The sequence below is a fragment of the Gossypium arboreum genome, chromosome 11 (genome assembly GCF_025698485.1).
Source record: "Gossypium arboreum isolate Shixiya-1 chromosome 11, ASM2569848v2, whole genome shotgun sequence".
NCBI lineage: Eukaryota > Viridiplantae > Streptophyta > Magnoliopsida > Malvales > Malvaceae > Gossypium > Gossypium arboreum.
Genome location: NC_069080.1, coordinates 55,221,018 through 55,238,113, shown reverse-complemented (window position 1 = coordinate 55,238,113; position 17,096 = coordinate 55,221,018). Strand labels below are relative to the sequence as shown.

At 32.7% G+C, this 17,096-nt stretch overlaps 1 protein-coding gene across 2 annotated transcripts; it reads right to left on the bottom strand.

The window, feature by feature from the left end:
* Nucleotides 1–6,990: 6,990 nt before the first annotated feature.
* Nucleotides 6,991–9,482, bottom strand: LOC108470501 (serine/threonine-protein kinase SAPK2-like). 2 transcript variants are annotated; one of them, XM_017771839.2, is made up of 9 exons: nt 9,107–9,482; nt 8,910–8,984; nt 8,412–8,513; nt 8,273–8,305; nt 8,063–8,155; nt 7,900–7,992; nt 7,711–7,815; nt 7,531–7,629; nt 6,991–7,446 (listed from the first exon to the last, which is right to left on the bottom strand). In XM_017771839.2, exons 1-9 carry the CDS (start codon nt 9,224–9,226, stop codon nt 7,162–7,164), a joined length of 1,005 nt encoding a protein of 334 aa, XP_017627328.1. In that variant the 5' UTR covers nt 9,227–9,482; the 3' UTR covers nt 6,991–7,161. The 2 variants fall into 2 exon arrangements, with proteins under 2 accessions (XP_017627328.1, XP_017627327.1); XM_017771838.2 differs by having other exon boundaries at nt 8,252–8,305; nt 9,107–9,481.
* Between the last annotated feature and the right edge of the window lie 7,614 nt (nt 9,483–17,096).

Genomic DNA, 17,096 nt, shown 5'->3' with positions numbered 1-17,096 from the left:
AGCCAAAGGCCGATAGCTCATTTATCATTGACGAATACTATTTGTAAGGGATCAACTAATTCAAAGCATATCTGAAACATACCTCATCATTTGGGATTTTACGAGTGTATTAATTGAAACTATTACAGCAAGGTCGCTCATTCCCAAGCCAAGTACCTTCGGGATTTAACTGGATATAGCTACTCACTCGAATACCTTCTGGACATAGCCCAAATATAGTAACTCGCACAAATGCCTTCGGGACTTAGCCCGGAACTAGTAACTCACACAAATGCCTTCGGGACTTAGCCCGGAACTAGTCACTAGCGCAAATGCCTTCGGGACTTAGCCCGGTTATCATCCAAATATTCATGCACATATCAATAAATCATGACACATCTATATTTCATTTTCATAATTAGAGTTCAAACACAAGTCACGTATTAAGCAATCCCATTTTCAACTCACTAGCCACATACAAACAGCATGGTTTAGTTTGCTTTATGACACGATCTCTATGCACATACGGCTACCCGTCATACGTATAGACTAATTAACTCAACATATAATTCAAGTAGAATCATCAAATCACCGTATATTTGTTATGCTCATACGTCATGACTTAATCAAATCGTAAACTAAGTCTCGTTACTCGAAAACTTACTTCGGATGTTGTCGAACGATTTCGATGGCTATTCGACCACTTTTTCCTTCCCTTTATTGGATTTAGTTCCCCTTTGCTCTTGAGCTTAATTTAACAAATAAATTGATTTAATCACTTGAACATCAATAAGAGAAACTCAAGGTACTTAACCCATATATACATTAGACATTAGAGTCGCATGTGTATGAAATCATGAATCAAACTCAACATATTAGCCCACGCTCTCTTTTAGCCGCTTATCTAAGCCCAGATAAAAGCATCAATATGCTTGCCTCTAACCGAATACATGCAACACCAATCCATCTCATGTGGCCGAATATGCAAGTCTATGTTGAGGCCAATTATATACTTAATACCACATATAAATGGCATACATTTTACTAACTAATGCATTACATATTATAACTCAATACGCATCCATCGTTTACTCCATAACTGAAACACCATCATATATAAATATATACCTTGAGATAATATATATGTCATACCAATACATCATGTGCAAATATATATATATGTGCAAGAGCCGAATCACAAAGTTGATTATAACCACCTCATATATTTTCATCATATACCCGAATGCACAAGTACATTATAATAACTTCCAACTCAATTCATGTTACAAATTTATACTTCACAAGAACAAATCATTAACCAAATATAAACATATATCCAAAACACAAATCTTACCTACCATGTAATAAGCATACCAAACTAAACTCTTTCTATGTTCGAATATAACCTAATATCATTTAATACCAAATCATGTATATTTTATTTTTACATGAACCATAGCGAATCATTTTAACCATGAGTAACATAACAAACATAAATCATACTTATGGACCTAAGGTAGAACCAAGAAAGGAACTCATAAATATCAAGATGTAAGCAACTACCATTGTTCATCTAGATTTAGCATGAAACACAACCATCACCCTTATTAATCTCCATAGCGAAAACCTTACTTATTCCAAAATCACAATTTCAACATGGGTTACCAACAATAACTTGATATCTCACTCAATATCAACTAGGATTTCAAGAACTAGTATCAACTTCCTTACCTTAATATTGACCTAAGATGACCGATTGCTTCACTCCTTTCAATTCGGCTAAGAATAATCAAAGAACACAACTTGTTTTCATCACCGAATGCTCTTGTTCTCTCTTTTTTTTTTCTTTAGAATCGGCTAGGAAGAAACATGGATGATGATCTCTTTTTTTTTTTTTCATCATCCTACTAACCATTATTATTTTATCATTTCTAACATAAACCATTAACACAACATGTTTTATGACATGTTTTGCCCATCACCCTTTGTCATGGCGGCCACTAGTAATTAAATGGGGAAATTGACATGCAAGTCCACCCTTTGATTACATGCACTAATAGATCCTTATAGATTAACCTATCACATTTCAAAAGTGTCACACATAAGTCCTATTGACTAAATTCACATGCAATTTACTAAATCGAAGCTTAAAACTTTCACACATTCATAATCACATATTTTAGACAATAAATATCATATTCAAATAATTTGGTGACTCGGTTTAGCGGTCCTGAAACCGCTTTCCGACTAGGGTCACTTTAGGGCTGTCACATATAGGGCCAAAAAGAGAAAGGAAGAGCCGAGCAGTGACCAAGACTAAAATCAAAGGAGTTTGAGGGTGGAAGGAGGGGGTATTCGGCCAAAAAGAACCGATGGAGATTAAGTGGAGGAGGAGTCAGTCAAGAACTAGGAGTTAGATGCCGGCAGAATTTGAGAAATAGGAGATGAGTATATGGCCAAGCACAAAAAGAAAGTACGAGAGAAAGTAATTTGCTAAAAAGTAAAGGAAAGGAAAAACGCAAAGTGCAGAAGAAAAAACCCGAATGGTCTCTACGACCTCAACAAAATGCCAAGAAGAAAAAGTCATAGTTATCGAGATGGAAAGCTAGAACACCATTTGGCCTAAGAGAAAAACAAGTCCTATGACCAATTTTCCAACATGAAATTCCCCCAATCGGTACTACTCCCTCTCATTTCAAACCTCCCTTTACTCTCTCCTAAAATCTCTCCCCATATCTCTCCTACAATCCCTCCATGACCAATTCAAAGTCTAGTCCACTCAGCAGTGTTTCAGTCATCCTCTACTACCCACACGGCCAGTGTAGCAAAATAAAACACTCCACTACTTAAAGTAGGATTCTAACCTCAGACCCCTTGCACACTTCATACGCCACTTACCACTAGACTAGTACGCTTTTTATGACAAGAAATAACCACATTTATTTTAGAAGCCTACTAACTAGAGACAGGGTTTTTCCATTTAAAACAAAATTTTGTTAAAGCCAAGGCTTGAACCCAAGACTTCTCAGACACTTCCCAGAACAGTTAACCATTGAAGCAGACATGCATTTGTGTGTCACTTTCTTGCACAACTAAATATTTATGTGCAGTCTCCTAACTGCACCCACTCAAGAGTTAAAAATTTTAGGCCCAAAATTCTGGGTGTTACATCTAACATTTCAAATATAGCTTATTTATTACTCACAATATTCAAATTGACCCAAAAATCATACTTCAGCAAATTTATAATTTTTCCCCTAAACTTTCACTTATTTACAAATTAGTCTCTAGGCTCGAAAAATAAAATTCTGTAAATAAGATAGATATTTGGCTAGGCTTGGGTTGGGATAAAATTCATTCTATTTTATCCCAACCCAAGCCTAGCCAAATATCTATCTTATTTACAGCAGCCGATATATTTCATTATTTAACACCTTTATCACCAATTTTACAACTTTTACAAAATGGTTCATTTTAGGTGTTTTCATGAAAATCACTTAACAAAAGTTTTTTATTTAACAACCAAGATTCATTTTTTTTCCATAAAAATTCAAAAAAAAACATGAATATTCTCATGGAAAAACCCTAGACTTTCAACCATTTTGCAAAATAGTCTTCTCGTTAGCTAAATTAAGCTACAAGGGTTCCAAAAATACAAAAATCACCAAAAATGACCATCAAAATCACTTACTTGTGAGTTAGAAGTTGCTTAAATTTTCAAGCTTCCATGGCCATTTCCTTGGGTAAGAATCGGTGGAGAAGAAAGAGAAATAAAAAAGATGATAGCTTTTTGCATTTTTGTCTTATTATACCTTTTTAACTTAATTACCAATTTACCCTTTTAATTTCTAACTAATTTCAATAATACCAAACAAATATCTTCTACTAACTTATTAATGGGCTAATTTCCAAATAAGGGCTTCTCTAAAAATTCTATAGCTATTTAATACCTTTAGCTATTAGAATGCAACTTTCGCACTTTACGCAATTTAGTCCTTAAAGCCAAATCAAACACTTCTCACATATAATTTCTTCATGAAAATTTTACACAATCATATAAACATATCATAAACCTTTTAATAATTATAAAATAATTATTTCTAATTCAAATTTGTGGTCTCAAAACCACTGTTCTGACTAGGCCCTAATTTCGGATGTTACAGTCATATTATACTCACTCAAGCATTATTTAATAGTTTATTTACATGGTAATCACATTCACTTTTAAGCATATATCACATTACACATAAAATCACATAACATTTAAGCATATATCACAGTTCTCATAAAAATATTTATAGATAATTTGACACTGGAGCTAAAAAAAGTAAAAGTATGCTCTATCACCACTCATTAGATACATGGATCTCCAACACACTAAATGACTCATAAAGTCAAACATATCCCAAAAACTGAAGCATATAGCTAACACTTTCCATCAAACCAAACATGTTTCGTTGAATGTAGCTTAGCTCACATTTCCTTATCTCTCCAACATGTCCCAAGGTTTCAATGTCAAAATCGCATAACACATATAGGTGAGTACTCACAATCCCATGACATTCCAACTACATCCAATGGTCTCAGGGTTCACAAGGCCAAAATATATGTTATTAAAAACATATTTTACTTACCATTTCTGCACTTTTTCACTGCATAATCACATTATATTCACGGCATAATCGCTTTCATATGGTACGCATAACATGTCCACAATCAAGTCTTTTACAATATTCATCATAAGGTTATATCACATATCATAATATCACAATTTAATTCATAGTTTCACAACACATATTCACATATTAAATCAAGAGTATGAGAAAGCTTACACTCGAAATTTAGAGTAAGGGTTTAGGCTACTACTAAATTCCTATTAACACATTGAATCGTGTCCACAAGTAGCTATTCTAAACACTCACCAATACACTTTCGTCAAAATGCCGAAAGCTAAAACTAGCATTTCCTTAACTCGTATATGGTCTTAACGAATCTGAAGCTTTAACACAACAAATCACAAAACAACACATTCAAAAATTAGCTAAGGACTTAGCTCAAGCAATAAAAATTATAAGCCTAAGCTAAGTTCTCAAGTAATCGAAACCTTCACATAGCAAACTTAAATTCCAAATATCTCGGTCTATACTTAATATTTTCATCTAAACTGATTCCATTCATCTAATTATTCACTTATGACTAATTCTCAACCTTTAAACTACACAAAACTACTCAATTCATGGTATCAAAATTTTTGACATATTTATGGAAATTTTCACGAAATTCATTAAAACCCAAGAAATATTTATCAGAACTTCAAAGTAAGTTTAGAAATCTTCTAATCTCATCAAAACTAATGAAAAACACTTTGAAACCACGTTTTTACACAAAATCCCAAAATCCACCATTAGTGATCCAATTTTCGGCTTTTATTTAAAACATGCGGTTTAATGGCTAAAAATTCAGTTTAAAGGATCAAATAACATTTAAAACTAGTTAGGAATCAAATCGTTACCTCAGTTGACGAAAAACTGAGCGTTTGATCAAAAACCCAAAAAACCTAAAAGCTTAACAATGGAGAAATCTATGGTGATTTTGAGTATTTTTCTTGAGATTCTACGGAGGTGTATGCCTTGGGTGTTGATAGAAATCAAAGGAATATAATTTTAGAAATCAAAATTGAGTGATGGAAGATTGGGAGAACAAATGATGACAAAACAAGTGGAGTGGGAAGAATCTTTTGTGAGTTTGGGAAGATGGAGGGGAAAATAAGGTATTTTCAAAGTTTTGGTAAAATTACTTCACAAACACACAGAATTTTGACCCTTTTACAAATCAGTATTTATTTCAAAATTGAAAGCCTTTTCAGTATCTTTCTCAAAAATTGATTTAATTTTCAAAATGCCATAGACAAAAACATTTCTGAATACCATGCTAATGAAATTTTCGAGCTCACTAAAGCTAAAATCCCTAAAATACTCTTAAAACTCCTAGGCCCAATTTTGGGGTTTTACAATTCTCCCATCCTAAAAAGAATTTCGTCATCAAAATTTACCTGAGCTAAATAGAGAAGGATATTGCTGTCTCATCACATCTTCGGTTTTCCAAGTAGCCTCTTCTATCTTTTGGTTGTGCTACAAAACCTTAACCAATGGCACTCTCTTATTTTGCAAAACCTTCTCTTCACGAGCTAAAATATCAACCGGTTCTTCCTCATAAGTAAGATTGGTTCGAACTTCACGATCGGTTTGATAAATATATATATATATATATTAAATTATAAAAATTATGTACTACATTCTATTTTTATTTTTAAACATTTTACCTTATTCTAAAGTTTTTATTAAATAATATAATATTAAAATAAATAAAATACAATTAATTGAAAGTATTTTCCATTAAGTGAAAAGTAAGTTTTATCTACTTATTATTTTTCACCTTTTTTATAAAAAATTCTATCAAATTATTTTTATTTTGTATCATTAAACATGTATAAAACATTAAGATATTGAAAATATTAATTTTCAATTGATTTCAGTGTTTTTCAAGTATCAACCAAACTAAATCTCTAACTCAAACTTAATAATTCATCCAAATTCAATCTTGAATATCAAATCGACCTACTATTTAGATTTGGTTGAGGTCGTTGAGACCTGATTGATAATTTAATGGTAGAATAAATTAGCTTTTATATATATAAAAAGTAAAGTCAAAACCATTTAATGAGTGTGAGTCCTACTGGCACTGATGGCCCATTCATTTACATAAATGATATGGAATCCAGAAAGGATATGGTTTTTTTTAAAGATGATGGAGTCATACGACATAGTATTCATAATAAAAATGTTGGAATCCAACGGCCCAACCTTCCTACCAATCAATTTTACATTGCCCTTCCCCAAAAGGACTTTTCCTCTTCCATCCGTTCATGTTTTCATAATTGGAAAATATAGAAAATAAAGCTGTCATTTTCTTATTCTAAACGTGAACAAAATATGGGAAAGTCGTGAGAGATTTTAAAGCTTGAGATGCAACATTTTTCTTTTATTTCCATATCCCCTATACTATGCAAAGCAACTTCTTCCACATTTCTTTACCTTCAAATTTGCTTTCCCTTTTTCTATTTATTGAATTTCCAGCCATATTGGTTTGAAAAGTTGATGCTATTTTGTTTTTAATTATTATTCACACTTGCAATGCACAGACAAAATCACCACTCGTCTCTATATCATCTATATCTGCATCAGTATCTAAGTCATCAAGCTCCATACTACCACCAAGTAATTGACTCCCAATTTTTGGACCCTCACCAGGTTCTCTAGCCTCTTGAATTATAGACAACACTTCTTCAATACTTTGAAACTGTTCATCTTCTTCCTTTTCCAGGTTTCCTCCCCCTCCTCCCATGAATTCCTTTGGCAAGTTCTTTAAAAACCAGGGATGCTGCTTGATTTCTGGTATGGTTATTCTCTATCACAAAAAATAATAATAATAAATACGAAGTGAAGTTACATATCAACAAATCTGTAAACATGACAAAACTTATATAATTACCTTTTCAGGGTCTGCTACGAAAATCCTGGATAGGAGATGTCTGCAATCCTTTGAAAGTCGAACATAATCAGGAATAGAATAGTGGACACTCAGAATCCGCTGTCAGAAGTCCATCCACATTAGTTTTTTAAATCTAAACATAATGGACTATCATGGTCATGGCTGCTAGTAGCAACTGACCTGAATTGTTTTTCTAAAGTTTCTTGGATCTTGAGGGTCTTCAAAAGGATAAGCGCCAACCAGCATGACATACAAAGTAACCCCACATGACCAAACATCTGCAATCTACAATTTTTTTTTTCTCCCATAGATAAAGCACTGATCATCAACATTTGGAGCTGAAAACTAAGGTCTTAATAGGAGTTTTACCTTCCCATCATATTCTTTTTTGGACAAGACCTCTGGTGCAATATAGGCTGGGGTTCCTACAGTTGATTTGGGCTGGGAATGTAACACACTCGACTGAAACATGTAGTACAAAGTTAATAATTGACTTTATAGTATGTAGATCATAAACAGAAAGGTTCATTGCCTTAGAGTAGCCGAAGTCACATATTTTTAGTCTGGGTGTACTGCTTCCATCTAATAGAGTGTTTTCCAGCTTAAGATCTCTATGACAAATTTTCTGTGAAAATGGGGATAAAAATCTCAACTTAGCTAGATAGCCAAAAAAAAAAAAAAAAGAGGGGGGATCCAATAGACTAAGTAAGGCCATATATACCATTGCATGGCAATAACTCACTCCTGATATCAGTTGTTGAAAGAAAAACCTTGCCTGATGCAGTAAAACAATAACAGTAAGGTAAAAAAATGAAATTCAATAAGCACAACTTTTAACGTATGAAAAATTAGAAAAAGAAAAGATGTTTATAAGAATATACCTCATCTTCACCAAATCTACCAGCGTTGCATATTCTTTCAAAAAGTTCTCCACCAGCTGCATATTCCATGACTATGGCAAGATGAGTTGGTGTTAACAGGACCTGCAAAAAGTTGTGTTTGGGATTGGATCAAACATACCATGGACACCATTGATTTTAGCTGCCCTGTTGAAGATCACAAACTCCCATATCGTTTGTTTGAACCTTTTTAAGTTAATTTTCAATCAAAAACTGGTGCTACCTAATATGAAGCTAAAGCTAAACTGGAAGCTACATCTCTGACCATGTAGGTTGCTCTCAAGGCTAAGTTAGCTAAAACAGAACAAAAGATAAATCATTGTAAAGCCTGTTCTGTTCAAATCAACTCTGATTTTTAAAGAGAAGAAAAAAAAAATGCAAAAACCTTCACTGCTCCATTTAAGGAGCTCTGAAACTTGTACAAGTAATGCTTGTCTTGACTTCAATACCTGAAACTTATGAGGAACTATAGATATTTACCTCTTTGAATTTTATTATATTTGGATGCTTCAAAGACCTATGGTTCATAATCTCCCTTTGCACATGCTCATCAATCTGCATAGACAAGAAATCTCTTGAAATCCATCCATAAGAAAATATTGACAACCCAAACAAGATGATGGGCATGAATCTTGGAGAGCCAATAGGAAAATAAAGCTAAAAACAAAATCTGATACCTTGGGGCCTCTTTCAATATACTTGACAGCATAAAGCTCACCAGTCCTTTTATCCCTAACCAGCTTAGCAACACCAAAGTTCCCTGATCCAATATCTTTCAGTATCTCATAACGCTCCATTTTCCAAATCCAAAAACTCCCAGCAAATATGTAAGGAAAGAAACAGCAGCACTTATATGAATCTTATATAGTTGCAGCAAATATATAAAACCTTTTGTGTAATTTTTTTTTTCTTATATTTGGTTTAGTGTTGGAGGAATCTCCATGATTTTCAAGGACTTTTTGATGTTTTAGTTGGATGGGTGAAAGCAAAGGGCAAAGGAACTAGGATGATAAGGAATCATATGAGGCTGTCCAAATGGTGTCAACGTCAAAGAGACAAGAAGAATGGACATTACACGTGGAGGATAATTAAAAGCTAGAAATTGAAGGAGAAGTGGAAAAGTTGCACACCGACGTTGCTTCGTTTTTGGGTTATCTCTCGTTTTGGTTACCCCACTTAGTTGGCCCTCTTCCTTCTTTCGAAATGTCGCAAAATATCAATAAATAACAATCAAATACTGTGTATTAAAAGAATATTTTCTTAAAGTACTAAATAAACACTCATAACTGAAATATTTCAGTACATTGGATAAGATGATTGAAAGTAGAATTATTTATATTTATTTTAAAATTTGAGCAAATTATATAAATAGTGATTTAAATATTAACATATTTCTATTCTAGTTTCACAGGTTAAAAATTTTATTTTAGTTATTAATGTTATTGAAATTTAAAATTTAGATTGTTTTTTTCATTAAATCATTAATGAAATATTGATATGAATTTTTTTATAATAATAAGTTTAGCTTTCAATGCTTATGATTTCATCAATTTGGACATAATTCTAAAAATTTTAATAAATTTAGCCTTCAACTTTACATATTTTATCAATTAGTCTAAATTCTAAAAAATATTGTGCAAGCCAATAATGCATATGTTGAGTTTTTTTGCAACTTTTAGAACAACATGAAATCTTATTCATTTCATGTCCCTTGTTCTTCTCCCTGACAGTCATCTTCTTCGTTGTCCTAATTTGTCCGATTGACAGAACTAAGCTAATATTACCATTGTTGCCATCAAAACTCCCAATCATCAAAAAGCTCCACAACATCAGATGCCACCCTTATCGCTCGCTCTACATTTTAGCTCAACAATCCGACCCTCTCATGTCGCTCTGCATCACTACTGTCCCCGTACACTTCATCTTCTTTGTTGACGCTACCTCAAAGATCTAAGAGAACTCATGGTTGAACATTCATAAAACATTTGAGGGTTAAATTCAACAAAGGTGTAGTCCTAATTCAACTTTACATATTCATCGTCTTAATTTTTTTTTTTATTTTCTCTCAAAAAATATATCCAATAAGATTTTTTTGATTGAGGATGATCTAGGATTTTTTTTGTTTTTCGAATGGATAAATTTGGATAAAATGTTTGGGTCTAGGCCTTACTCATAAGCTTTGGCCCCAGATTCTCCCCTTAGAGCAGAAGACCCAAATTATGAAGGCATTAATGTTACATATAGGTTTGTCATTTCTCAGGTTGATAAATCTACTACTTATGGAGGTCTCTCTAATTTTTATATGTTGAGGCAAGTTAATGAGAAGTGGTTTGTCCAGTACCAATGGTTGTGGCCACTATGGATAGCCTTGCGACAGGCAACATGACTTGCCATATTTGGTTGGTCAATATTTTAGAACAAAATCTTTGGGCCGTGCAATTGTTGATATTGTGGAAATATGATATCTCATTTATAAAAACATATTCATTTGAAATAACTTATCATGAGGATTGGATCGGACCAAGCTACTGAATCTCTTAAATTATGGAGATTGGATTAGGACTGCATTAAAGACTTATCTCAAATGATCCTATTTATCCTAAACTTTATTATATTGTGTGGGGAATTGATTGTACTTGATCTAGTATGTTAGTAAGTATCGAACTCTTATATATTTGAAGAGAGTTTTATTAGTTTTATATTAAGAGTTTAGAGCATTGATCTGTTCATTAAGGAACTTTTATTGAAAGTGCATTTGAGAGTGTAATCAAGTTTATTGCTTGGTTTACAACCTTAGTTTTCAAGGGTAGAACATAGAGGTGAATGATATTAGATTTTTAGATACAAAAGTAAGGCTACTATACTAGAGTGTGATAGAATCTAAATCACTTGTTGTATTGGATTGAAAGAGAATGGATTTACTCATTAAGCTAGGCTTTGCAGATGTAAGGAAACTGAACTACGTAAACAACTTGTGTTTTTATTTAGTTGTTCTTGATGCAATGCTACCATCAATGGGCACCACAACCATTACTTCCATTCAGACACTCTATTTTCTTAGTTAATTAACAAATGTAGATTCCAACATTATATATATAAGCTTTTGTTAAATTCCAGATTTTTCTTTGTTGGTAGTAACATTGGCAAACATTGGCAACCATGTCTTTATTCTCTGCAATATTTAATTTGGAGAAACCTTTAAGATGATATTACCTTTGCTTATGTTGATTGAAAGCTAAGGAAATGATGGTGTTGAATTAGGATAATAGTTCTATGAGATCTATAATCATGATATTGAGCTCAAAGTATTGAAATTTGCAGTATGTATATTAATTTATGCATTTCTTTATTTCATATGAAAATAAAAGTTGTGGAATCAAATATTGACGCATTCTTGTAGCATTAATTACAAATTGTGCTACAAATATTGATTTTAACACCTTTAATATCTAAGATTCTGTTGTTTTTTATTTAGTTGTTCTTGATGCAATACTGCCATCAATGGGCACCACAACCATTACTTCCAATCAGACACTCTATTTTCTTAGTTAATTAACAAATGTAGATTGCTTTTGTTAAATTTCATATTTTTCTTTGTTGGTAGTAACATTGACAAACATTGGCAACCATGTCTTTATTCTGTGCAATATTTAATTTGGAGAAACCTTTAAGATGATATTATCTTTGCTTATATTGATTGAAAGCTAAGGAAATGATGTTGTTGAATTAGGATAATACCTATATGAGATTTATAATCATGATATTGAGCTCAAAGTATTTAAATTTGCGTATGTATATTAATTTATTCATTTCTTTATTTCATATGACAATAAAAGTTGTGAAATCAAATATTGATGCATTCTTGTAGTATTAATTACAAATTGTGCTACAAATATTGATTTTAATACCTTAATATCTAATATTCATTTGTTTTTTAGAAATTAAAATTTTTAAAATAATTTTTAGAATTTTTGCGATATGAGAGGGCCAAGCATTGTGTTAAAACGTGGAGTGAGTGCTGAGATTAGTGTCCGATGTTTTGGAGTTTTTCAATGATTGGGAGTTTCAACGAAAATGGTGGTTACATTTGCTTTCTTCTATTGCTTGAATGAATTAAGGCGACAAAGTAAATGGCTAACAGGGCGAACAAGGGACATGAAATGAAAAATATTTCATGTTGTTCTAAACGTTGTAGATAACTTGACATATCCATTACTATATTCCATATTTTTTAAGAATTAGGACTAATTTAACAAAATATGCGAATTTGGGAGGTTAAATTTGTTAAACTTTTTAAAATTATGACAAAATTGATAGAATTTGTCAACAATAGAGGGATAAACTTGTTACCATGCTAATAAAAAAGATTAATCTTTATTCCATTAATGATTTAATAGAGTGACCTAAATTCTAAATTTCGATAACGTTAGTGACTAAAATAGAAATTTCTAGATCTAGATGACTAAAACAGAAACATGCTAATAATTTGGTAATTACTTGTATAGTTTACCCGAAGTTGTTTTTAATAAAGTTGAATAATCTAATTTTAGGTTTAATTTTTCTCTTAGTCCCTGTACTCTTTACACATTTAAAATTTATTTTCTAAAATTAGAAAATTTCTTTAACCTCCCTAACCCGGCCTAGACGTTATGGCCGAATCATGAAGACTACATTAGCCATTGAAATGGCCAAGTAATTCATTTTACTCAAGAAAACCCTAATCAATCTATCTTTAGGAAAATCATTACTTTTGAGCTCGAAGCACGTTAAAACATTCATTAATTAGGCCAACTTTACTTAGAGTCCGTCTTATTAATTGATCACGACATTTTTGGAAAAAAAATTAAATTGTCATTTTTATTTATGAAAAACCCATTTTGTTCTAATATAGCGGAAATTTGTATGTCGTATTTTACTTTAAGGTCGAGTAACATGCAATTACTGGTTATTAAATTCAACTACTCGAACGAATAATGCATGCATAAAAATCCCAAACCAAAACTACCAAGCCACAGTCCAAATAATAGTTTTACAGTTCAAAACCAATGAAAAATTAAAAAGAAATTAATTCGATATAATTAAAATAGTCCGATGTCTGAAAAGTCATCCGTATGCTAGGTCTAGCCTTAGTCTCAAGCATTCCTGATAAGTTTTAGACTAAATGGGTGAGCTTATGAAAGCTCAGTGTGAGTCAATATAAGGTACAATTGTACAGGCAATCATAACAAATAACATTCAATAGTATCATTTTAAACTGTACATGGCAAAACCAATCAATGTATGAGCAATCATGTGTATGATGCAATGCAAAAGGTTCCTAACCAACCACTGTTACGCACCACGAGTTCCCCAAAACCCGTCTACTGAACTCCAAACAAAGCAAGCCGAAGCTTGTTGTGGATAAACCACCAATATCAATAATACAGTTAATTTGCCAATATAAGTGTAGACAAACTGCCAGTAGTGTGGACAAGCCACCAATAACGGTAATGCAGATGAACTACCAATAGTGTGGGCGAGCCACCAGTAATGCAGAAAAGCTTCTAGTAAAGCAATTAAATTGCCTAATCTCCTCAGTACTTTGGTGCAATGCATTGGCAATAATATTGCGAACTTTAAATATCGTCGGTACTCTACGAAACTCCTCAGTCAATCACAAATACCCACCCCATGCATATGCAATATTTGATATAATTGATAAGCACATCATGCTTTTAGTAAAAATTTTGGTATAATGGCATGTTTAACATGCATGTCAATATTCAGTGTCAAATACACTTTGTATACTTTTCATTTAACAATAACAATAACATGCTTACATGGTTTCATACAGTTAATATCAATCATGACATAAAACATGCACCTCAACCAGTGTTTCAAAATCTAGCATGCTATTCAAGCATTCAATACACAATTTCATCACCCAAATAGAACCATTATCAAATAGGCTTTCTAATTGATTACATACCTTGTTCAGCACCTCACTTATTTTGTACTTAGGCCATTTGGCCTAACCAAAACTAGCAAGAAAGTTTAACATTTAAGAATATATATATGATTTTCAAGTTAGTTAGACATATGAGAAGACCCACACCTTAAATCACAACCCGTAGCACTAAACTATAAAATCTACACTTTCGCACTTAAGCCTTAGATGAGCCTAAAAACAAAAATAACACTTAATACGTTAATAATAAAGTTAAAACCATCCTTGAAACACTCCTAAGGGCTTGACCAAGGTAGTTCCACATTAACAAATTTTCAAATTCGAAACGACAAGTGAACTTATACTGATTTGATGTGAAATGAAAGTGCGGACGAGATCTGACTTCACTGTTAATCCGGGACATTCTGATCAACACCTACAACTAAAATATCACTAAAAATTAGTAACTAATAATCAATTAAAGGCCTTAGAGCATTTGGCCAAACTAAAAAATTTAACGAAATTAATACAACACAATAACTCGCTTAAATCCCCACTTACGCTTCACGTTAACTAAATCTAAGATGTAACATCCTAGAATAGGGCGTAGGAGTTTCAGGTCCAAGAGATGGTGTACGCCAGTAGGTCTGGCGAGCTGGTGTTCGTTAATGGATTCAACGAACTGTGATCACTAGAGGGTTTGCCGAGCGGGGGTTGGTAGTGGGCCTAGTGAGTTGTAATCACTATTTTGGGCCGAGAGTCAAAAGTAGGGGTGGTAAAAGGGTAATTATACCAAAAATAGGAAGTCGACTTATTTTTCTCTTCGTAATACCATCCGTTCACATAACTCTTTCTTACTTCTACTATGACTAGAGTATCTTGAGAACACCAAAACACTTAGTGCCTATAAATTAAGTTTTTTTTATAAAAAAATTTCACATTCTTTTGAAAAGAAAAAACTCTCTCAAATTCCTTCATAGATGATCTTATTGTCAAGATTTTACCCAGAAACCTAGCATTTAGAACTTAAGGTAAGACTTTGTTCCTTTAGAAACTCTTAAAAAGGTTCACAATAAAATGAATTAGGTTCGCCAAAAGACTAGCATGTGCGAACCTAGGTTTGATTGTGTTTATGTATGAGTTTTGATATGCCTTGTTTGTTAGTAACATGTGTATGTTTTTGAAATTGCAAACTGATGTAACCATCAACAAGCAAAGAGAAGGGTAAAATGAAGCTTGTATAAAGCTTTCAGCCAATTTGGTGAGTGTTCAGGGATTACCACATGTATGTGCAGACCATAGTGTTAATTAGGAGCTTAGTGTTTTAACATAAGTTCTGAGAGTAAGCCTTCTCTAAAACTCTATTTTGTGTTTGTGATTAAATATATTTTTTATGAACAGAGATATACAAGCTCTATAATGTGAGCTAATTATGAATAGTAATTTATGAGCTCCTCATTATTTATGAGCTCTATATTTTAAGTATATGTTTTGGACACTATAATATTCTAAAATCGTTAGATATAATAACATGTCATAGGATTGTGAGTACAAACCTTTTATGTTTAGTGATTTGAGCAAGAGGCCTTGGGACAAGATGGAGAGATAAGTGAATGTTGAGCTAAGCTCTATTCAATGAGATATGTTGGTGTGCTAGAGAGTGTTTAGCTTTATGCTACACTTATGGGACATGTTAAGACTCATTGAGTTATTCTGAGGTGTTATAAGGGGATCCGCTTATCTAATAATAAAGAACATGTGAATAAGATTATGTTTTCTGAAAAATTATTTTTTTAAGCTATCTGAAAATGAGTATCTATGAACCAGACTTCGCGTAAGTATTGCTAACCTTGTTCACAGTTCAATGATTTTACCAAAGCTTGTGTTTAACTTATGATTTATGCATGCTGTGTGGTTATAATTTCCTGTATGTTCACTGAGTTTGCAAAAGCTCACATACTCCTTCCTAACACTATAGTTAGTTAGACCACACGGGGTGTAGCGACTAGGCAAGTGATCCAAGCGAAGCATAATATTAGAAAGGTGATAACAACGAACTCTGTATTTAAAGGCAACGTGGGCATCTTCTTGGTCTTAGAGTTATCTTTTTGTTGACCTCGCCAATTTTTCTAAGACTTAGTTGTTTTTTATGATTTCTTATGTTTTCTTTATGTTTTTATTTGCGCACTTATAATACCTTATAAACACATATAAATTTTAAGAATATGAATATAGTCTAAGATTACTTAAAGTTTTCTTAATTTTATCACTTCCTATTTAAGAAATTAATTTCTAAACATAGTTTTCGCCATAGGCTATAACCTATAATATTCAAAAGTTGTCAAACTTATATAGAGTTCGCCAAGGTTGCTGCGAAGTGATAGGATTGACGAACTGTGCAAAATGTGAACCCTATCAATTGGGGATCTAGTTTTGTGAACCCTTAATAACTTTTGATATATTGTATAGGAAGAACCCTGCGAACCGTGTTCACAACATCTAAGCACCTAAGAGGTGGTTCGCAAGACTTACCCTGTTTAACGAATCTTACTCTGCGAAGACTTAGTATGTCTGAGCTAGTAAGAGTGCCAACCCTAATGTCAGATAGTTGAACAACTGTATATTTTCTTGTGAACTTAGGGATCACTTGTTCTTAATTCCTTTCTTCAAATCTCCATGATTTCAAGAAAAAGAGTAAGTTAAGTCCTTGCATGGGAAGTAGGTTCACATGTTATTGCCGC

Bases quoted from the DNA above. Each gene is read 5' to 3' on its own strand.
- LOC108470501 (XM_017771838.2), bottom strand. From the start codon at position 9,226: ATGGAGCGTTATGAGATACTGAAAGATATTGGATCAGGGAACTTTGGT. The intron at 8,514-8,909 runs GTAAATATCTAT...AACTTTTTGCAG, and splicing joins ATATAATAAAATTCAAAGAG to GTCCTGTTAACACCAACTCA. The intron at 8,156-8,251 runs GTATATATGGCC...CCATTTTCACAG, and splicing joins TGAGTTATTGCCATGCAATG to AAAATTTGTCATAGAGATCT.